At 42.2% G+C, this 23,595-nt stretch overlaps 1 protein-coding gene across 1 annotated transcript; it reads left to right on the forward strand.

Moving 5' to 3' along the window:
• Positions 1 to 1,298: 1,298 nt before the first annotated feature.
• On the forward strand, positions 1,299 to 21,995 carry TBP (TATA-box binding protein). The gene is made up of 8 exons (XM_073628011.1): positions 1,299 to 1,596; positions 10,837 to 10,976; positions 11,264 to 11,586; positions 12,508 to 12,595; positions 12,744 to 12,835; positions 14,296 to 14,463; positions 17,500 to 17,594; positions 21,197 to 21,995. Exons 2-8 carry the CDS (start codon positions 10,926 to 10,928, stop codon positions 21,274 to 21,276), a joined length of 897 nt encoding a protein of 298 aa, XP_073484112.1. The 5' UTR covers positions 1,299 to 1,596; positions 10,837 to 10,925; the 3' UTR covers positions 21,277 to 21,995.
• Positions 21,996 to 23,595: the final 1,600 nt, after the last annotated feature.

Raw genomic sequence — 23,595 nt, forward strand, 5'->3', positions numbered from 1 at the left:
GGAGCACCAGGGATTTCACACAAAGGAAGTAATACAAAGAGAACAGGATAGTCCTTTATACAAGTATATGGTACAGCAGGCACATATCAGGAATATGAAATGTGGGGTTTACATGCTCTTTAAAAGAACGAATTACTACCTAAGAACTACCTAAATGACGAGGAGGCTTAGGACACTGATATGAAGGAGGGACTGTGATGTGAAGGGGGACTGAGGGCACTGATGCAAAGAGGGGACTGTGGTGTGAAGGGGGGACTGAAGACACTGATATGAAGGAGGGACTGTGATGTTAAGGGGCAGAGGACACTGATGTGAAGGGAGACTGTGATGTGAAGAGGGGAATTTGATGTGAAGGGGGACTGGATATGAAGGAGGGACTGTGATGGGAAGAGTGGACGCTGATGAGAAGGCGGGAACGAGGACACTGATGTGAATGGAGGACTGTAATGTGAAAGGGGGCTGTGATGGAAAGGGGGGAGTGTGGTGAGAAGGGATCTGGGGACACTGATGTGAAAGGGGACTGTGATGTCAAAGAGTAACTGATGACACTGGTATGTAAAATGGACTGTGGACACTGATGTGAAGGGGGACTGTGATGTAAAGGGGGGGCTGAGGACCCTAATATGAAGGGGGCTATGATATAAAGACAGGACTGTGGACACTGATGATGAAGGGGCCTGTGATGTGAAGGGGGGGGGGGGGTTATGACACTGATGAAAGGGAGACTGTGATGTAAAGAGGGAACTGTGGCATGAAGGGGGGCTGTGATATGAAGGGGGGACTGTGATGTAAGGGGGGAACTGAGAACACTAATGTAAAGAAGGACTGTAATGTGAAGGGAGACAGAGGACACTGATATGGTGGGAAGGGATCTGGGGACACTGATGTGAAAGGGGACTGTGATGTGAAGGAGTAACTGATGACACTGATATAGAAAATGAACTGTGATGTGAAGGGAGGACTATGGACCCTAATATGAAGGGGGCTATGATGTGAAGAGAGGACTGTGGACACTGATATGGAGTGGCCTGTGATGTAAAGAGGGGACTGAAGACACTAATATGAAGGGGGCTGTGGTGTGAAGATGGGACTGTGATGTAAAGGGGGGGACTTGGGACACTAATATGAAGGGGGCTGGGATGTGAAGATGGGACTGTGATGTAATGGGGTGGCTGAGGACACTGATGGGAAGGGATACTGTGATGTGAAGGGGGGGGGGGGGGGGGGGGGTGAGGACACTGATGTGAAGGGGGACTGTAATGTGAAGTCTCCCTGCTACACAAATACACACATGTGTATCTATAAAGGATCCCCTAAAAAAAGAAAAATAAATAAAAGTTGCGCATACATATAGCTCCCTCACAACCCGAAATGACCAGCACTTACTGCCAGTACTACTGAGCCGAAACCGGAACTTCCGGGTCATAATAGAGCGCCGGGGAAGGGTAGCATGTGACGGAAGGGGGCTAGATCGCTAAAGCTGATTGGCTGAGGGAACACGGCGTATTGGGGCATGCGCAGTGGGTAGTGGCGCTGCTGGAATGGTGTGAGAGGTTCGGAGCGGTGCGGGGAGCCCGGGCTCAGTAGGAGAGGAAGGTAACGATAGACAGTGCTGCGTACTTAACAGGGTGCATATTACTTTATCTGACAGTATTCATGTGCTGGGTGATAAGGAGCCCATCCTATTCCCTCCCCCGGTCCATCCACATTCCACTAGATAGAGCACATTCTGCTCACTACATTTCTGTTTTCACTCACATTCGGTTTAAAGCCAGACAATAGTAGACCTGGGCTCAACTTTACTTGATAGCAGGAGTCTGTGCTTCCCAGTCCATGGCTCCTTCACCATGACAGCCCCAGGTGGACTTTGTAGGTTTTGTCATTCACAAAGTAGTGACCTGTTCAGACCTATACACCGGTCAGCCATAATAATATGACTATCCAGTTAATATTGAGTAAGTCTGCCTTGTGCCGCCAAAACAGCCCTGACCCGTGGAGGCGTGGGCGCCGCTAGAGCCGTGGAGGCGTGGGCGCCGCTAGAGCCGTGGAGGCGTGGGCGCCGCTAGAGCCGTGGAGGCGTGGGCGCCGCTAGAGCCGTGGAGGCGTGGGCGCCGCTAGAGCCGTGGAGGCGTGGGCGCCGCTAGAGCCGTGGAGGCGTGGGCGCCGCTAGAGCCGTGGAGGCGTGGGCGCCGCTAGAGCCGTGGAGGCGTGGGCGCCGCTAGAGCCGTGAAGGCGTGGGCGCCGCTAGAGCCGTGGAGGCGTGGGCACCGCTAGAGCCGTGAAAGCAAGCTGTGGTATCCGGCACCAAGATGTCAGTAGCAGGTCACTGCCTCCGTCAGCTAGTATTTTTCCCATACTGCATCCTGGTGCCATGTCTTCTCCAGGTAAGCGATGGACATTCACCCCGTCATCCACATGATGTGCAAGAAAATTTGATTCATCAGACCAGGCCACCTTCTTTCATTGCTCTGCGGTCCAGTTCTGATGCTCATGTGCCCATTGTAGGTACTTTTGGCTGTAGACATGGGTCAGCATGGGCAGTCTGCCACTATACAGTCCCATACACAACAAACTGCAATGCATTGTGTGTTCTGACACCTTTCTATCAGATCCAGCATCAACTTTTTCACCAATTTGAGCTACAGTAGTTCTTCTATTGAATTTGGACTACACGGACTAGTCTTCGCTCCCCACGTGCATCAATATGCTTTGGTTGCCGGTGATCCTGTTGCTGCTTTTCCTTCTCTGGACCACTCTCGGTAGGTCCTGACCGCTGCAGACCAGGGACATTCCACAAGAGCTGCAGTTTTGAAATTGCTCTGACCTAACCTCATCTAGCCATTACGATTTGGCCCTTGTCAAAGTCACTCAAGTCCTCACGCTTGCCGATATTTTTTTTTTTTTTTCTTTTCTCTGCTTTCATCACATTAACTTCAGGGGTAATATGTTTACATGCTGCCTAATATATCCCACCCATTTTTAGATGCCGTTGTCACAAGATAATCAATGTTCACTTTACGGGTCAGTGGTCATAATGTTATGGTGGATCAGGGTATATGCTTACAATTGACAGTGGTTGAGCCTGTCTCATGACCTATGGGTATTTGTCCCTTCTCAATAATGGCAGGCACCCTCTGGTCAAGGTCATCTGTTTTTAAAGCTGAAGTCTGGAATTGTTAAATGCTCATTTAGGCCCCATTCACACTTGCGGATGGGACCCTTTAGTGAGTGCTTGAGACTCAACAGGGGTTTCCCAGTGATTGGCTGTGGGCAGAAGCCCCATTGAAAGCAATGAGAGGCTGACCACTCCCACAGCTAATAGGAGCCTCTTGCAAAATTTTATAATAAACTATTTTTTTTTTTCATAATTTTCAGTCTTTTATTCTTAGCAAAACATAAAACCCAAATAGTGATTAAATACCACCAAAAGAAAGCTTTTTGTGTGGAAAAAATGATAAAGATTTCATTTGGGTACAGCGTTGCATGACTGCGCAATTATCATTCAAAGAGTGGCTGAAAACTGGCCTGGGCAGGAAGGGGTTTTAAGTGCCCAGTAGGCAAGTGGTTAAAGAGGAACTGGAATCTACTCACATAATTTTGCCACTCTGAAGCTTCCCTCCAACCACTTTGCATATTATCTTATACTGTGATTCTGTACTTGCCAAATATGCTGCAGAAATGTCCCCCCCCCCCACACACACACACACACACACACTCCAGAGAGAGCTGTGCATGATGTCATAAGCCTAGGCTAATGACCAGACAAGAAACAGGAGATGGAAAGTTGAAAAGCTGACTGAAGGTCAGCTTTAATGTTCTTTCTCAAGAATCCTGCTTTCTGGCTGGGTTGGGAAGACCCCCATGCGTTTTGACATTGTACTAACTTAAAACTTGCTGTCATTCCACAGACATAACAAATTGCCTAAAACCAAAATGTTCTGCTATGTACAAGTTAAACATTTTATTTTGTCTATGATCCCTCTCCCTACCAAAGGCGAGACCCGGCAGGTTTTGAAAATCATGGGCTTGGATCCCCTTGCTTCTCACTGGTTCCACCTCCCCTCATCATGCTTATATGCATAAATGGGAAGCCAATCTCAATATCACTGTGGAGCCAAAACAATGGCAGAAAATCTGGGACACCACCAAGTCATGTTCCCAGAATGTTTTGGTGCTGGAAACTAATTTACAAATGATTATAGCTGGTACTTTGTTCCAATCTGAGTTGTACGCTATACTCAGGGTTTTGCTAGGTCCTGCTTCCAAGGCTTTTCAGAGCCAGGTACTTGTCCAACTGTTCATGTTTTATGGACACAAGTCTGATATGCTGAAATCGCTATTCAACATTTACTGGTGCTCCCTGGAGCCTCGCTACTCAATTTGAAAACTGACGTGCTTTCTAAGTGTCAGTTTAAAGTCTATCCTGTAATCCTGGGTCCTGCTCTCATGTAATCGTGCTCTGCTTGCCCCCTGTACCTTGCCCTGCTGCTGCAACCCTGTACACTTCTGTCAAGTTGGACCCAGAATTCAGCATATGTGCAGAAAAAAGAAAGTACAAGTTTCACATTTCAATAGGTACGTTTTTTTGTTTTTTGTTTTTTTGTTTTTTTTTTTTTTTTTAATATTCTATTAAAGTGTTTAAAGTCACTAAAGTGACTTTACATGTATCCCATGCAGATATGCTGCCATTAATGAAAGTGTTAGAAATGAACAGAGGAAATACCTTTTTCTGACACTGCAGCTGTGCGCGGTCACATGATCCCCCTGTGCTGCCCAGCCTTGTTCTTAGCAGAGAAGTGGGAGGGGCCAAGATTCCCCTTGGCTGGCTGATGTCACAGGATAATCTCCACCCCTTCTCTCCATAGAGCAATGCTGTCCAGCACAGGGGAATCATGTGGCTGCAGTGTCAGAAAAGGTATTTCCCCTGTTCATTTCTAACAAACATTTACACTTTCATTAATGGCAGCATATCTGCATGGGATTCCTTTCATATGTGCTGCATTATGCAGCTGAATAGAGGCGGGAGGGGTGGGGAGGAAGGTGATCTCATGACAGGGAGGGAGAGGAAAGGAGAGAGACTGTCAGAGGAGAGAGCAGGGATGCGGATGACGGAGGCACATACTGACTCTGGTGTTAGGGCTCAGCAGCCCTGATAGATCAGAGTCAGCGCAGAGAGGGCAGGGTAGAAAATGGCAGGATCAGCCAGGTATTACAGGGGGCCAAATGACACAACACAAGCACTGTGCTATATAACATACTTTAACCACTTCAGCCCCGGAAGGATTTGCAGGTCCACCCACTGCTCCAAAATGTAAAAGCCAGCAGCTGCACATACTGCATCTGCTGACGTTTAACAATCGGACACTTACCTGTCCTGGAGTCCAGCGATGTAGGCACCGCAGCTGATGTTTCCATTAGCTGTCGGGTGCATGCCGCCTCCATTGCGAGTTAGGGAAACTGGCAGTGTGGCTTTTGGCTTCATGCCGGGAACCCTACTGAGCATGCGTGAGGCTCCGCACATGGAGATCAGCTTTTAACCACTTCCCACCCGCCATATAGCAAAATGATGGCCGAAAAGTGGTTCTGTTATCCTGACTGGGCGCCATATGACGTCCAGCAGGATAAGTCGCAATCGGTGGTGTGTCAGTCTGACACACCGCATCTCCAATCGAGGTAAAGAGCCTATGACGTAGGCTCTTTACCACGTGATCAGCTGTGTCCAATCACAGCTGATCACGGTGTAAACAAGAAAAGCCGTGTATCGGTTTTTCCTCCACTCGCACTGACAGGCACAAGTAGAGCAGAGCCGATTGGCTGTCATCTGATGGGGGGGGGGTCTGTGCTGATTTGATTATCAGCGGACCCCCCCCCAAGAATGCCCACCAGGTAAGCCCACTAGAGCCCACCAGGGATGCCAATCAATGCCCATTAGGGGTGCCTGCCAGTGCTGCCTATCAGTGCAGGCATAAAAGTGCCTCATCATCAGTGCCAATCAGTACTGCCCCATCAGTGAAAGATACAACTTATTTACAAAGTTTTGTAACAGACTAACTAACTTTTTTTTTTTTTTTTTTTCTAAATATTCGTTTTTTTTCTATTTGTAGCACAAAAAATAAAAACCCCAGTGGTGATCAAATGGCACCAAAAGAATGCTCTATCTGTGGGGAAAAATTTATAAAAAATTTGTTTGGGTACAGTGTCGCATGACCGCGCAATTGTCATAAAAAATGTGATGGTGCTGAAAATTGGTCTGGGCAGGAAGGTGTATACGTGCCCTGTATTGAAGTGGTTAACCAATCCATACACTATATATTGTTTTTAGGTTTACTTTTTCTTGGGCAATTTGGCTGATCAAAGTCTTTGAATCTGTTTTCCCAGCATCATCCTGCTGCTGTGTCCCTCCTAAAAGAAAATTCCGCTGTTATATTTTTTCCAATTCTAGAATTTGCAGCAGAAGGACTAGTGCTGGGGTGAGATGGTGGGGCTTTTACAAAGTTTTACTCTGTCCATTCCTGAGAACACAATAAACCGCAGGGTAAAGGCATAATGTGCTGGTATGCATTGCATAGGTAATAGCTAATTTTTATTGACATTTTTATTTTGGTACTGGAGATTTTAGTCGCCTAAAATGCAACTAGAACAATTCAGATGACGAACGCGCGCTTTGGTCCCGCACAGACGCAGACAGCGAGCGTCCCACACGTGAGTTATCACCGCAAATGTCAGATCATGGGCAGTAATTCTGGCGCCAGTCCTCCTCAAACTCTAAAGTGGTATCCTGTAAAGGCTTTGAAAGCGTTGCCTATGGCTAATGCAATTTACGTCATTTGTCGCCATTGCATGGGCATGCATAATTTTAAAGTGTGACCAGTTTGGTATCTATTTACTCAGCACTTCATCTTTTATATTTTTTATAAAAAATTTGGTTATGTATTGTGCGTGTGTGTGTATGTGCTGTGCAAATACCGTTTTACATATAAAATTGCAAACCAATATATTCTCTAGGACCTCCTGCTTTAAAAAAAAATATTTGAGGGTTCTAAGTAATTTTCTAGCAATAACTACAGAAGTAAAGTTTTGAAATATTTTAAAGTTGCTTTTCTGTTTGTCAAAAAGCACTATTTTTGTTTGTTTATGAAACTTGGTTTTATTTATAAAGACGGCTAAATCTGTGTTTTGTAGTGCATGATCGTACCTTAACCCTTTCATGACTAAGCCTATTTCTGACATTTGGCGTTTACAAGTTAAAATCCGTATTTTTTGCTAGAAAATTACTTAGAGCCCCCAAACTATATATATATATATATATATATATATATATATATATATATATATATATATATATATATATATATATATATATAATATCTCTATCTATATCTCTATATCTCTATATCTATATATATATATATATATATATATATATATATATATATATATATATATATATATATCTCTATCTATATCTCTATATCTATATCTATATATATATATATATCTACATCACACGCGGAAGTCGGAGAGAGTGTGGAGCGCAGCTGAGGCGCACGCCGCTCGGCTGTCAGCTTGCATCCACGAGCTTCCCTCCAGGCTCGACCTCCCAATACGCAGTGTGATAGTCTGACTCCTTTTAGGAGTACGGATTTTTTTTTTAACATTTCTTACTACTTACTTTTATGTAATTTGATTGCTGTCATTCAGCATTTTTTCAATAAAATTCAGTTGCGTTATCACACTATGGGAGCCCTGTTTCTTTCATATGAGGGGAACCCGGAGTTCTGAAGGATATACTGTATTTGGAGTGGAAGCCCCCAGGGACAACCTTACTGGAACCCTAGACGCCATCGAGTGCTGGATAGTATATGCCGATTACCCCTGTAGGGGTATATGGAGCTGGTGAGTGGGGACTCTTGAGGGGGAGCACCGGAGTCACTGGATATCAACTGTTGGTGTCACAAAAGTCACTTTACACAGAATATTTGAATTTGGAACTATATGGAACTTTTTATGCTGGGACTTTCACAATTAATTTTTTTATTTTTTTCATTTTTTATATTACATTTTTTACATTTAATGTGGTTCTAAATAACTATTTTCACAAGTTTTTTACACCTTTTTCTTATTACTATGTTATTTTTTAACGCTGATGAAATGTGTTAAGGCTGTATTTAGTTGCACAGCTGCCTGCTGGATAGATAATGTGGTAACACGTATATCAGATGTTATATTAATAATTGTATACAGACTGATGGTTAATGATCACATTAGGTGGAAGGAGGATTTCTATTTATTTTATTTATTTATTCATTTAATCCCCTCAACGCATTTAGGGGGGACGTTTACCAGATTACTTATACATTTTTGATCAATTGTCACTGATGTGGGTGTACCTAAACCTTTCTACACAATAAGGATTTATTTGTTTGTATACACTGGTACGGAACATTAATCCCAATGGGCACATATTAATTTATAACTTATTTTTACCTTTATTTTGAATAGAGTGCACATTTGCACATCCAGTAGAGACTATATATCCAACACGGTATCCAACACAGGTAGCGCCACTTGCCCCTATCTATAAACTCGCTTTAACATAACTCACCCCTTTGAGGGTGCGTAAAAAAAAAAAAAAAAGGCGAGGGGGGGGGCTGCAAGCCTCGGTCCGTGAGCGCGGAAACCTTTCTTACACTATTTTAGCAGAGAATCTAGTGAATAAAATGGCAATAGTGCATGGCCACTGTGCAGTTCGTTTTGCCCCTTCTGGGGTCCCCCGGCGGCGCTCGTAGCTCCTCCCTGCCTAATATAACCCCCTAGGACCCTAGGTGAAGGTCTCTTTCGGAGACGGGGGGAGGTTACCATGCGGGCGCGCTCCCAAGTCCAGCTTTTGCGTCCATAGACGCAGAATGCCGAACTCGGCCCCGGCGCCCGAGTCATTGGATTTGATTGACAGCAGCGGTAGCCAATGGCTGCTATCAATCAAGAGCAGAGACAACGTGCAGAAGGGAACAGCGCATCTCCGGCGAGGGAAATACTGGGCTCAGGAAAGTTAAACGGGGGGAGCTGGGGGGGGGTGTCAGTGACAGAAGTTTTTTCACTTTAATGCATAGCATGCAACCCCTTTTTAATACCAAAAATAATATGTTAGATTTTTACTCCAGGAGTTTATTAGGAGTTTGACAATTCTAGAGAAATGCTTAAATAATGCATTACAATTTAACTAAACCCATTAGATTTTTGTCTACTAAAATGGCGTCTTAGTCAAGACACTGACTTAAAGGGGTCATAAAACCTTGTGTGTTTTTTGTTTGTATTTTTTGTTTTTTTTTTTTCACTTTAATGCATCCTATGCTCTAAGGTGAAAAAACTTCTTACAGTGACCGGCCCCCCAGCCCCCCCTGATTTTTCTCACTCACTTGACCCCCTTTGTTCCCTTGGCGGAAACACGCTGGACTTCTCTGCCAGGCTCTTGATTGGATAGATTGATAGCAGCGCAGCCAATGGCTATCGATCAAGTCCAGTGACTCGGGAGCACGCCCGCAAGGTAACCCCCTGGGAGAACACTTCTCCTAGGGGGTTATACGATGCAGGGAGGAGCTAATATCGCCGCCGGGGCACCCCAGAAGAGGATGATCATGTCAAGTATGACATGTTTGTTTATTTAAAAAAAAAAACAAAGCTTTACAATCACTTTAACTAACTAAATCGAAAATTTGACGTCAAAATTAACATTGCTACAGTAGACCTGTTCTACTTAGTTTTGGTGGAAAATGATGTTTCTTACAGAAATAAATGAAACTGAATAGATTAACTGGAGCATGTGGAAAGGTCTTTAATTTTTTTTTTTTATCATATTGTGTTTTCCTCCTGGTAATGAAGACTTGACAAATTTGCTTTGTTTAATCTAAAAGGATAAAAAATGCATTTGGGACTTTGCGTGAGGATAGTGGGGCCGCTCATTACCCCTCCTCCATCCCGGTTCAATAAAAGAATGAGAGAGAACGGGTGCGGGACTTTGAATGAGGCATAAGGAAGCAGAAGTATAATTTGAATAAGAATGTAATTTATTGTTAAAATAATACAAAATTTCGTATATTTACATATTAAGGCACATAGCTCTATATATGTTGGCACATAGCTCTATAATGATAATTTGTAGTCGTCAAGAAAGTACATTCAGACACAGGTTTATATTGCAAACATTAACATACAATAAATTAGGAACGTTCATACGCATATGATGGATCATTGTGTACACATAACGGTAGTTGTAAGCTCTACGTCGTTTCGGGGCCTTATAGCCACTCATCAGGAGCATAACCGTAGTGACCACCTATAAATTGGGGAGATAGCAGTAATGAATGATATAGAAAGATAAATGGGTAGTGATGGAATAGGACTTTGTACTATTAACTCATCAAAAACATGGACCTGCAGCATGTATGCGCAGAGGCGGCGCGGCCCCACACGCCCAACCAGCCAGTATGCCAGGGTCCGAAGCTGAGGGGGCATGTCCCGGCGGCAACACCAACACAGATGGTCCCCCAGACTGGATAAGTGTAGGGAGATGGAATGAATGAGTGATGCATGTGGCCTCATAGAGAGGAAAAGAAGGTGAGAGGATTTCCAACCTATAAAAGTAACAGGTGTGGGGAATGGTGTGTAATTGACAAAGTTATGTGTAACAAAGGACAGAAAATTATAAAGTAGGAAGTGAATGGGGAAAACTTTTCAACTAATAAGATTCAATTTGTTCCTTTTGAATAGCAGGCAGAGGGCACAGAGATATACTCAGATGTGTTTTGCTTATGTTATAATTTTTTTGTATTTTTGCAGTTTCAGAAGATTTTGGGATGGTTTGAAACTACATATAAACGCCAAAAAGATTTTTCTTTCTGAGCTTGGAGAGAGGTGCAAGGAAGAAGATGGATCAGAATAACAGTATATCGACTTTCCAGGGTCTGGCCTCTCCACAAGTGAGTAAAGTTTTATCTAGCAATCCAACAGTGTGTATGGGAACCAATACCATTCTATAGCGTGCATCGGAAGAATCCTATTGTTGAAAAAGGTGAAAACTTTTTTTTTTTTTTTTTTTTTTATTACATCTTGTGCTGGGTTCCAGAAATGCAGTGCCCAAACTGACCATCCACAAAAACTGAAAAATAAAAATAAAAACACTGGTCACAAACCTTGACATAATAATAAATGGGGGCATTCTAATTTTTGCTTAGTCTAATGTTCTGTTTTTTTTCCTTTTTCATAGGGAGCAATGACTCCAGGGATTCCCATCTTTAGCCCGATGATGCCCTATGGCACTGGCTTGACACCCCAGCCTGTACAAACTGCAAATAGTTTATCGATTCTGGAAGAACAACAAAGACAACAGCAGCAACAGGCCCAGCAGTCCACATCCCAACAGGTTGCTCAGGGGGCAGGACAGACCCCACAACTTTTCCACTCACAGACTCTAACAACAGCGCCACTTCCCGGCAATACACCGCTTTATACATCCCCCATGACTCCAATGACTCCTATTACCCCAGCCACTCCTGCTTCAGAAAGTTCGGGCATTGTACCTCAGTTACAGTAAGCAACTTTCTTTTTTTTTATGTGTGTCTGGTTTATTTTTTCTGTTTGTTTTTTTATAGACTATGGTTAAAGGGAGACTTTCAGGATAGCAGTATATCAGCTGCTTAGATAAAGTGCACGCAATTAAAATTGTCCAAATAAACTCTTTAAGTGAATATAAAAGTGTTCCAAGAGGGTAGTGTCCATATAGACGAGTAAACTGAAGCTCTGAACTGCTGCTCAAGTTAGCACTCTGTGCGGAGAATGTAAACATTGACTCTGTGATTTCTTCAGTGCAATTGCACCTTCGTGTGAATTAGCCCCTTACGTGAAGTATGTTGAAACCTTGAATTTAACAGCCCGTTTGGTACTCACATAAAAACGAACGGGCTATTAAATTCAAGTTTCAACATACTTCACGATCTGGGCCCCCCTTTCTTTCCCTTTTATACACTGGCATTAGACCTGGAAAACTTCACCTTTTTTTCCATGCGTTGCTGAGCTGCACAGAGGAGAAACCACCAGCTATCTACTACAGGAGCCTGGATTTCGTTGGATGCTATTTTTCTTTCACGCTGTTACCTTACAGCAGTAAGGGGCTAATTTTATCTCTGTAGATGACCTTCTTCTCTTTTTTTTTTTTTTTTTGTCCCTTCAGATGCAAAATAAGTTGTTGGGGCAAGTTCCTTTCTGTTGCAGTGCTACTTTTAGATCAGCAGAGGGAGGAATTTGACTTGAGCTGTAACGTACTAACTCTGTCTCGCTGCTTCTGTTTAGAATTGCTTTGCTGTGTGACACAGAATTTGTTCACCTCCAGTGTTTTTAGTCATTAACCTGGAACAAGCATGCAACTAGTAGAGTTAGAGCTCTCGGTCTGCATATTTATTCCAGGTTGGTGTGTAACACATGCCATAATCATGGGTATTTTCTTATTTCCAGAAATATAGTATCTACCGTCAATCTTGGCTGCAAATTAGATCTGAAAACAATTGCACTTAGAGCGCGAAATGCTGAGTATAATCCAAAGGTGAGTACTCTTGGTTAAATTTATCAATATCGTTCAGAAAGCGTATACCGGTGATTGTAGTTATTGGGGGGTTGACTGGTTTGGAACAATTCTGTTGTAAAAAATATAAAATTCTACTAATTGTAACATTTTTGTTCTGTCCCTCCAGCGTTTTGCTGCTGTTATTATGAGAATAAGAGAGCCACGTACAACAGCACTTATATTCAGTTCTGGAAAAATGGTCTGCACAGGAGCTAAAAGGTAGTGTTCATGTTCCAGAAATGTAATAGGTGTGCTTTTTTTTGAGCTGTATCAAAACTATATTTAGTTGGTTTTCCTTGGTTGTGAATGATTTCCTCTCTATTGTTCTCCTTCACCAACCTGTCAAAGTTGGGGAGGAAAAAAAAATGTAATTTCATCTTGCTACAGTGCTGAAGGTAAAGGTTGCAGCAGCACTGTGTGCACTAGTGATGCATGCTTAGTATTTGTATAAGTTGTGCTTCGCTGGTTTATGAGATGCTAATCTGTGGTCTTATTGTAATAGTGAATATTGTATCCATAGTTTTACAAACTAGCATGGTCGATGAGGGGGGCAGGGACTTCTATGGACACTTGGATTGCCATTCTACATCTTGAAGCAATTTACTACTGTAACGGAGTGCTAAATGGGTCTGACGTTGAAATTCCAGTGAAAACCCATTTGACAATTTCATTCTCTTAGAGATTGTCTTGTTGTGCCTTAGTACTGCTCAGACCTTGAAGGAGACGCGCCCGAAAACTTGTCCTGAAAAACTATGTTCATGCAAACAAAGTATCATGGACAGTACTTGTTTGTCGCAAGTGCACTAAGGCCTCTTTCACACTGGCCATGTCCGCTCTGCTGATGCTAAGTGAAAATGGGCACAGCCTGATTTCCTCTATGGGCTGTCGGATGGAAACGGATCGCCTGTTCGTTTTCATCTGACTGTCATCCGGTCCGCCAGACAGATGGGGAATGAGGATGTTTTTTTAGCGGACAGGATTGGACCACATGTCGACGGGTGTTAACTGGCACGTGTCCGTTGACATCTGCTGCTCATTAGAGAGCAATGGATGATCCGCTCGGGTCCACCTGAAAAATGGACAGGCGGACCCGATTGGTCCGTCCATGTGAAAGGGTCCTAATACGGCTACAATCCCCTCCAAGACAATTTTATTGTAACCTTTTTAAAGAAATACAAACATTTTACCAGCACTTTCTCCAGCTAGTCAGCCCAAAAAGCTGAGTTGGGGAGACCCAAACTTTTCCTACCCATAGAAGTGATCGGGTGGCATTACAGCCACTGCTCTCTAGCAGTCTAATGTACTTTGTGCCCAGTCTCTTGACTGTCTTCTATAGAATGTATGCACTCTCCAACTACCCCTGCATGTTGTCTGCACTGCGATCAGATAGAGATAGATATAATAAAAAAAAAAAAAAAAAAAAATATCTGCATTCTGAGAGCCTTCTGATATATATCACAGTCCCTTGGTGACATCTGGGCCTGCTTTTTGGGGCCTCCCTATTACTTGTAAGTTGATTAGCACAGCTCTAAATAAAAAAAGAGTCACGCTGTTTATACAGAATATTAGTGCAGAGGGGAAAAAAAGCTATTGGATGCAATAGTTCGCATAGATGTTAAATATTTGGTACCGCCATAAAAACCATGCTCATTGTTGATTTTGCTTTCTTTTCTTTATAGTGAAGAGCAGTCACGCTTGGCGGCCAGAAAGTATGCGCGAGTTGTGCAGAAGTTGGGATTTCCAGCAAAGTTTCTGGATTTTAAAATTCAAAATATGGTAGGGAGCTGTGATGTGAAGTTCCCAATCAGATTAGAAGGCTTGGTCCTTACACATCAACAGTTTAGCAGGTAAATTCCAAACTTTGTGTTGCAATATTATATTCACCATACCAGTCGGTGTGCACATAAGATTTTTGTGCACTGCCTTTTGTAAAGATGTAGTGCAATTTACTAACTTTGATTAACTTAAACCCAAACCTTTTTTAAAATGGCTTTACACATAAACATTGCATACATAATCCCTAAATCATTAGCACATTCACTTTATTTCTAGAAAATAATAAAAACTTGGTTGAACCGGTCATTCACTGCCGCTTCCCTCCTTGTCTGTTTCCCCGCTTCTGCTTCAGATCTGTGGATCGCTCCTTGCCAGTTGTACTGAACATACTCTGTTTAGTGAACAGGCAAGCTCTTTTACTATGTCTTGTGACCAACACACCAATCCACACTGTGCGGACACAGGAAGCTAGTTCAGACATCCTTATATGATGTATCTAGCAACAAGGGAAAGATACTTGACTGCTGCACAACAAACTTAAATAAGGGTATTTAGAAGCTTTATTTTTAAACAGCAGCAGAAACATTGTGTATAAACATGTTTTGAATGTTTATTGGCAGTTAATTGTTGTGACTTTATGATCGCTTTAATGGCTGTGCATTGTTGGCTTTGTGTGATATTATGCAATAAATTTAAAGTGCTACATTAAATGCAATAACAAAGTACAAATTTTGAGATGGGATTTATTTTTTGCTATATCAGCCCAATTATGCGAAGTAGGGAGACAAGGAATTTTCCACTGCCACTAATTCTGAACAAGCAAGCCATAAAACAAAGTGTCTACAGTAAATCTAGATTTGTTCCACTACCAGTCTCCAAATTGATTGTGAGTGCTATATTGTAGAATGTAGACATATGCTGTATACCTCAGCACGGGATGTTTGGACTATGATTGGCTGTGCCAGTCACATGACATAAAGGCTTTCCAACTAGAGACTCAAAATGGCAATAATAAAGATATATCTGTAGGAGGTTCTGTCAATCAACAGGCTGTGCTGTTCCCCTCCAGCCTATGTCTATTGTATGGAACTAACCAGGAGGTGATGCCTCCATCTTTGGTCCCCCATAGTGACTAGCAATATGTGGGCATGGAGGAGTGGGAAATGGAATGTCATTTATCCCATTGTCTAAGCCCATGTGTGACTTGGCATATGCACTACTCGGATGCAAAAAAGAAGGAAATTAACCATTTAGAAGGGAGCTGAAGACTGAGCATGTGCAGTAGATATGGAAACAGCTTATCTATACATTCTCAAGTTGCAGTGGGGACACAAACAACAAGGGAGGGACAACAAAAGGCAGGATCAACCAGGTTTTTTGCTATCTACAGAAAACAAATTCTCTAGTGGTTAGGTGAGTATGCACATAATGTACTATAGCATGTATTGACAGTTTTTATAAATTTAGATTTATTGACACTTAAGGGAAGCATTGCCTGAGCAGACACATGGAGACTATCAGTCCTGACATTTTCTGCAAATGCTAATTGCCAGCTGTCATGCTGATCCTCTTTCATCAACACTTTTGAGTAACTAGTCCAAAACCGTGAATTTTTTATTTTTCTTTGGTATACTTGGTCAATAAATCCACAAAAATATAAAAGCCAAAAAAACTCAATATGGCAGCATCCACATTTCTTGGTAAAAGTTGACATCAATAGAAAGGAGTGTCTGCAGCTCCACTACATAACAGGCACAGAGAAAAGTGGAAGCTAAAGGTGGGTCGGGGCTTCAAAAACTTTCATGCCTATTGCGTCCTATTCTTACTAAGGTCTGAACGGCTCATGAGCCGCTGGAACGCTCTCAAAAGCGTTGGGAGGGGACGTCCTCCCAAAAAACGAATTGAAGGGACAAAAGAAAAATAATTTAAAATGCACCCATCCCTCCGTGCTCGTGCGCAAAAGCAAACCCATACGTAAGTCGCCCACACATATGTAAGTGGTATTCGAACCACACACATGAGGTATCGCCATGAATGTTGAAGCAAAAGCAATAATTCTAGAGCTAGACCTCAAACTCTAAACGGGTAACCTGTAAAAGGCGTTTAAAGCATTGCCCATGGAGATTTTAAGGTACCGTAGTTTGTCGCCATTCCACGAGCATGCGCAAAATTGTGTTTGCAAAACCACTGCGCAAATACTTTGTGACATAAAAATTGCAACGATTGCCATTTTATTCCCTAGGGTCGCTGCTAAAAAAATGCAGATTTTAACCTGTAAACAAAGTGCCAGGAAAAGCCAGGTTTTCAAGTGGTTAATAATCGCCTTTTTCGTGTTCAGCAATGCGTGTATGTGGTTATGTTACACGAGTCTTTGAATAACATGCAGACAATTTGCTGGTAATCAAAAATGCCTAGTTCATTTACCAGACATCCTGCAACAAAACCAAATTGACCCTGTCTAACAGTTAACGTCAAAAACAAGGGGGTTTGGTCACACACGTTTGCAAACATGCGTAGGCTGCAGTGGCCAGGTCAAGGCACCCCAGTGTACTGTGGTCCTAATTATAATTTTGAGAGTCTTCCAAGTGCTCCTTGCAGTAAAGGCTAGTTATAAGTTGGGGTGGTTGCCATTTGTACGGTTGAATTGGTGCGGACACGTACTGGATACCTTCAGCTGTGCCTTGCTGGGTGTACTGTGTGTCCCTGTATCTTTTAAGGAGGAGTGGGTTCCCTCCAGGCAAACCTGCCCTTAATCTGTACACTGCTATATATGTGCGCCAACTTGGGAGACTCAATTTTAGTTAGAATCGCAGTACACTGGGGTGCCTTGACGTGGCTTACACAAGTTTGCAGGTGTATGTGTGACCAAACCCCTTGTTTTTTTGTTGTTTTTTTTTTTTAAACATGAACTGTTTGACAGGGGTGTTTTGGGTTTGTTGGAGGCTGGCTGGTAAATGAGCTGGGGATTTTTTTGATTTGCATTTCCCCGCCATGTGCTCCTTGCTGCCAAGGATAGTTATAGTTTGGGGTGGTTGCCATTTGTTTAGATAATGTGTTTTTATAGCCTTTCTTCATTTACAACTCCATTTCTTTTTCTCATTCCCCAGTTATGAGCCAGAGTTATTTCCTGGCCTTATTTACAGAATGATTAAGCCAAGAATCGTTCTCCTGATATTTGTTTCTGGAAAAGTTGTTTTGACGGGTAAGTTGTTATAAAAAATTTCAGATGAATTAGTACAATGTAGGGATCATTTTCCTCATAACTAAAAACCTTAATTTATGATGCATGGGTTGTGTAATTCAGGATTGGGCTTCCTCAGGACCCTGAACTGCTTGTCCTTTTTAAATGGGAATATAATGGAGCAGGTGGAAATAGTGGAAATATATTCTCTGCTTAATTCTACCATGTGTAATTTAGACAGAGCTGTTGCAAAAATCTGCTGCTGTTTATTTCAGGTGCTTGCAGTTACTGTGAGCATGTTTATCCTGTCAATTTAGTAAAGCAGCTACTCTTGGATCCATGGTATGTATTGAATACGAGAGTGGCATAGGGTTCTCAATCAGATTTTTGCTAATAGTTTTCCAGGGATAGGTGCAGGTTTTTTTTAAAGGGAACCTGTACTGAGCAAATATGGAGGTCGCCAAAACTTAAATAGTGCTCTGCCTGTTATGCTAATTCCAATGAATTCATTACTTTCTTTTTAAATTACAGGATTAGTAGTTATCAGAGTATTTTCAGTTTATCAGTAATGGCAGCTTCCACACTTCTCCCAGAGCAGATTGCCTTGTAAAAAAAAAAACCATAGCGTGTCATGCAATCAGGTGACATCAGCCTAGCCTCGTCTTTGGGGGAGATTTACAAAAACTGGTGCATACAGAATCTGGTACATAGTAACCAATCCTCTTCTAGGTTTTATTGCCAAAGCTTAAAGTGGTTCTAAAGCCATAAGGTTTTTCACCCTAATGCATTCTAAGCATTAAGGTGAAAAATCTGTGCTGCAGCTCCCCCTCAGACCCCCCCTTTTTTCTTACCTGAGCCTGATCCAGTGATGTGCAAGAGTGCAGTGGCTCCAGCCACTGTCTCTCTCTCAATGGACAGATTAGAATTGGCTCCTGAGGCTGTCAATCAAATCCTGTGATGCAGGGCCAAGTCCAGCTGTCTGTCAGTGGATACAGCAGCGAGGCTCGGGAGCAAGCATGTACAGGTGCCCCCACAGAGAACTGCTTTCTGTGGGGGCACCCGACCTAAGAGGGGCCTGGAGTGCTTGCGGGAGACCCCAGTAGAAGAGGACCGGGCTGCTCTGTGCAAAAGCATTGCACAGAGCAGGTAAGTATAACATATTTGTAAAGCTTTTTTTATAATAAAATAACCACTTTAACTGAACAAGCTGAATTTAGAAGCTGATTGGTTACTATACACAGCTGCACCAGATTCTTTGTGCGCCAGTTTTCGTAAATCTCTCCCCCTCAATCTCTGTAAATCTATTCTGAAATTACTATTCTCCTCAAAATTTTGTGATAGCTGGGGTGCTAAGACCTGCAGGATTTTTTTTTACAGTAAGCCTATACTTTGGTCATGCTAGCAAAGTAAGTTTTATTGCAAAGTGAAAATCTTAGCTATGGTGTCAGACTTGCTTAAAGGGATGCTGTCACCTTTCCCTTGCAGGGTAAAGTGACAGTGTCTTTTCAAAGGGCATCCCCCAGCTCCCTTATACACTCCTTCCCTACGCTACTTTGCAGCTCCTTGCCCCTGCACAGCTGGTAAGTATAGTTAGTACTTGTGTGTATAGGGGAGCATGTGACTTGCTCCTCCTGTGACTGTGCCCAGACTTAGACTATGAATGAATGAGTAACTTGTATAGTGCTACATATGCAAACTAAAACGCCTCAAGACGCTTTTGCCGCCAGTGTCCATCTGAGTCTTCAGAAGAGATGGGTCTTGAGCTTCTTCCCGAAGACCAGATGGTTTTTCTTTCCGAGCGAAAGAACTATGGCTAGGCCCTGAGCACGGTGATATAACTGCTCCCCTGGCTCACTGACTGATTTCAGCATCTGCTGCAGAGGAGCAGGGAGCGCGTGCAAGGTGAAAATATGTTGCTTAGGTGATCCTCCTTGCAGGGACAACGTCCCTTTACCCTGCATAGATATGCTGACAGTGTCTCTTTACATCTGTAAAAAAATGACTTTTCAAAAAGTCAAAACTTGCACAGGAGTCAAAAGAAGCTTTGGCAGCTAATCGGGCCGCATTACAGGAAGGCAAGTACGGGCAGCAGAACAGTTACCATATATAGCATAAGCAAAGTACAGGCTTGCTTTAACCACTTGATATCCTTAGGCTGTCATATGACGGCCTCGACTTTCCGGGGTTATATCTGAATGATGCCTGAGGCTACAGACATCAATCAGATATCGGCATTTTCAGCTGGTGATTCCGTACATCATAAGAACGATCATAGCGGCTGTTCCGCCGCTTGATCGTTCTTAATGGCGGCGAAAGGGGACGTGTCCCCCCCTCCCGCCGCCCTCCGGGGGTTTTACCGACTCACCTCAGCGATCGATGAGTTGGAGAGTGGATCCGCCGGCCCCGGATGTTGACCATGGAGATTTCCGGCGGACCAGATGGTCGTCGGAGTCTCTATGATCGTTCGGAGGCCGGGCGCGATGTTATGATGTCACGCCTGGCCTCTGCATTCAAAAAAACGGCGCCACCTCGGCTGGGAAGCGGTGATCGTTTTTTTATTTTATTTTAGGCCTCCCAGCCTAGTGGTGAGATGTGGGGTCTTATTGACCCCATATCTCACTGTAAAGAGGTTGTATCATGCCATATTCCTATTACAAGGGATGTTTACATTCCTTGTAATAGGAATAAAAGTGATTGATTAAAATTTTTTTTTTAAAAGTGTCAAATTTTTTTAAGTGCCCCTGCACGCAAAAACTGTGTTTTTTTTTTTTTTTTTTTTTTTTTAAAAACGTGTTTGAAAGATTGCTGGGCAAATACCGTCCGAGATAAAAAGTTGCAATGACCACCATTGTATTCTCTAGGGTCTCTGCTAAAAAAAATGTATAATGTTTGGGGGTTCTATGTAATTTTATAGCAAAGAAATGATTATTTTTTACATGTAGGAGAGAAGTGTCAGATTTGGCCTGGATGCGAAGTGGTTAACGCAGGGGTAGATAACTTTGGCCCTCTAGCTAAGACAAAACTAAATATTCCATTTTTTGCTTCTGAGAGTCGTGGTTGTAGCTTTTGGAGTCTTGCAATGCCTTATGGACCCTGCAGTTCCTCAACAGCTGGAGGGTCAAAATTTTGGTTGTGGGGAATCACATAATTTCTAGGAGTTATAGTAAACTAATCCTGGCAGCACAGGTAAGCTATTACAGGCAAGAAGCCTTATTGCTTTGCAAACCATGGGAAAAGTACAGACTGACTTAAAGTGTATAGCAACCTGAACAATGAAATGGGCGCTGTGTAGATTAGAAGGTACTGCTTGGTAGCATAGTTTGTCTGCTGTGTACCTAAGGGTTGGATGGGGGTGGTCGCTTTTTGTGACCTAGAAACAGGTGTACTATGAGCACAGGGAATACTGATGAGCAGCAACCCATGGAAACCAAATCTGGCTTTGGAAAGTGAACCTTGCTGGTTGCGTTAAACCAGAAAAATGTATCTATTCTGCGATTTTAATGAATGTAACTTGTTTACTAACCCATTCAACTTTTGCTGTAATGCAGCCCTTGCAATGTGATCTTCAGTTTTCTGAATACAATAGCATAACCGGCTTTGATTTTTTTAATTTTTTTTTCCAGGTGCTAAAGTTCGAGCCGAGATCTATGAAGCATTTGAGAACATATACCCTATTCTGAAAGGCTTTCGGAAAACCACATAGCAGTTGGCGTTTGCCATTTTAACTTTTCTGTATATGTGTTCTATAATATGGAGACCTTTTTAACACGGCGCACCGTTAAGAAATGGACTTGGGTTACATATGGTGTTCCACTGACATTACTATGATCCGATGACATCTTACATCGCCACATATTTTCTTTACTTGCCAAATGTTTCTATTTTAAAGCAGGTTTTATGTGGAGGATATTGACTTTTTAAAAAAATGGTTCTGTTCCTTTTTATTCTATGTAGTTCAGAATTTATACACCATTTAAGTGCAACTGTTTTGGACCATGATGTCTGACTGAACAAGAAGTATTTCCCTGGAGACCGTGCACTTCAAGTGTAACATTGGGATCCAAACCTGGTTTTGTAAATATCACTTAAACATGAGCTCTGTATTAATCCTCCTGAAGGGTAAATTTTTTGGCACTGTTTCACTTTTAATAAACAGATTTTAGTCCAAAGTTAATTTATGACCATCTAATCTTATATTGATAGTAGAAAGAAATGTTAATTTAACTGTTGTTTAGGTCATAATCTGTATATATTTCTTTCTCGTTTTTAACTGTCCCAGATTAAACAGAACCGTTTTATGCTATGTGTCGTTCCCAGTAGGCTTTGTTTTATTTTATAAGGTTATTGCTACTAATACTAATGTGCCAGAAACATTCCTGGATTCCAGTGTTCAGCTTGGTAAAATAAATTTTGTCAACTTATTCTGAAGGTGTTATTTATGTGAAATGTATGCGGTTTGATCTGACATTGGCAATCAGTCTTTTGTGAACGTCTAACCACAATTCTAAAGCTAAAACTTTTTGTTTCAGTGTGGGGAAGGGTTAGGATCTCCTATCAAGATTCTTTTGCTTTTTGTAGCCTTTACTCCATCTATTTGTCATTGTAACCATTGTCACTGGAACTGAAAATTAGGTAAAATACTACATTTTGAGTTTGACCATCACAGGAACAGTGGAAAAATCTTCCGGGGGGGTAGGTATGCTGGATGAATAGACATGGTGTTTTTTTTCTTTTGGTTTTATAAATTCTTTATACCAAGATGGCTTTTAACACAACCATTACCCACAAAACTAGCAAAAAAAAAATGAAATCTTGCCTAACTAGGAGGGGTTATGACCAAGAGGAGACTTTCTGTCATTTTTTGGTTTGCGGCTACCTTCAGGTAGCCCCAGACACCTATTGTAATGGATATGGTTTTAGATTGTAAGCTTCATCGAGCAGGGCTCTCTGATTCATCCTGTATTAAATTGTATTTTAAATATACTGTCTGCCCTCCATGTTGTAAAGTGTTGCGCAAACTGTTGGCACTATATAAATCCAGTATAATTATGATACAGGCAGATAGAGTAGAGAATGGTTAAAACCCAACTTGGTATAAAGAATTTATAAAAACCCCCAAAAAAAAAAGAAAAAAAGTTTACTCAATCCTGTGGTGGGGGGGGGGGTGTATGCTGGATGAATAAACATGGTGTTTTGTTTTTTTTTGTTTTTCTTTTGGTTTTATAAATTCTTTATACCAAGATGGGTTTAATGGACGGAAACTAATTGTCCAGCGATCTCTGTGGTCCACATCCCAGGAGTGGACAATTCGAGGATTATCTCAGTCGCTAGTGCTTGGATACAGCATGTGCACACTGAAAGTATCCACTGGAAAGAAAAGATGGCATCCACTAGACTCCTGCAGCTCCATCCCCAGAGATGCTGCAGATTGAAAAAGAAAGGTAATTTTTTATAACATTCCATTACAATATGACTTGTTGCAATTGTATATGCTGTATTATTTTACTTTATTTGCTTTTTTTTTTTTTTTCCCCACGAAAGTAGAGTTACCCTTTTTATAGTGGAATTTTTATTTTTTTTTTAATAATAATAAAGGATTTTACACTGAGCATTTTTGTATCTTCCCTGTGGTCCATATAATGCTAATGTGGTGTGGAGTGTGAGATGGTGACCCTTAAAGGGGGGAAAAGCGGAGCAGTGAAAAGAAAAGTCCCCGACCCTTTCCAAAAAACGCACCAGCTGCAAAATGCATAGATGTGAACGTGTACCATAGGAAACCATGTTAAATGGACTGTAGTGTGTTTCTGCAAAATGCACTAAAAGAAACACAGCTGTGAACCGAAGGTAACTCTTAAGGCCTGGCTAGTAGCGTGTGTGTGTAAAGCAATTTTTTTTAAAGCATTGAATATAGCACTGCATATGAAATGTGAAGAGACACTCTTAGTTGTATTGGACCACACTATGAGTTGCCCATCACGCATGCTATAGCTTTTCATATTTTATGTAGGGGGTCCTCCTACAC

Source organism: Aquarana catesbeiana, linkage group LG04 (genome assembly GCF_042186555.1).
Source record: "Aquarana catesbeiana isolate 2022-GZ linkage group LG04, ASM4218655v1, whole genome shotgun sequence".
Classification (NCBI taxonomy): Eukaryota; Metazoa; Chordata; class Amphibia; order Anura; family Ranidae; genus Aquarana; species Aquarana catesbeiana.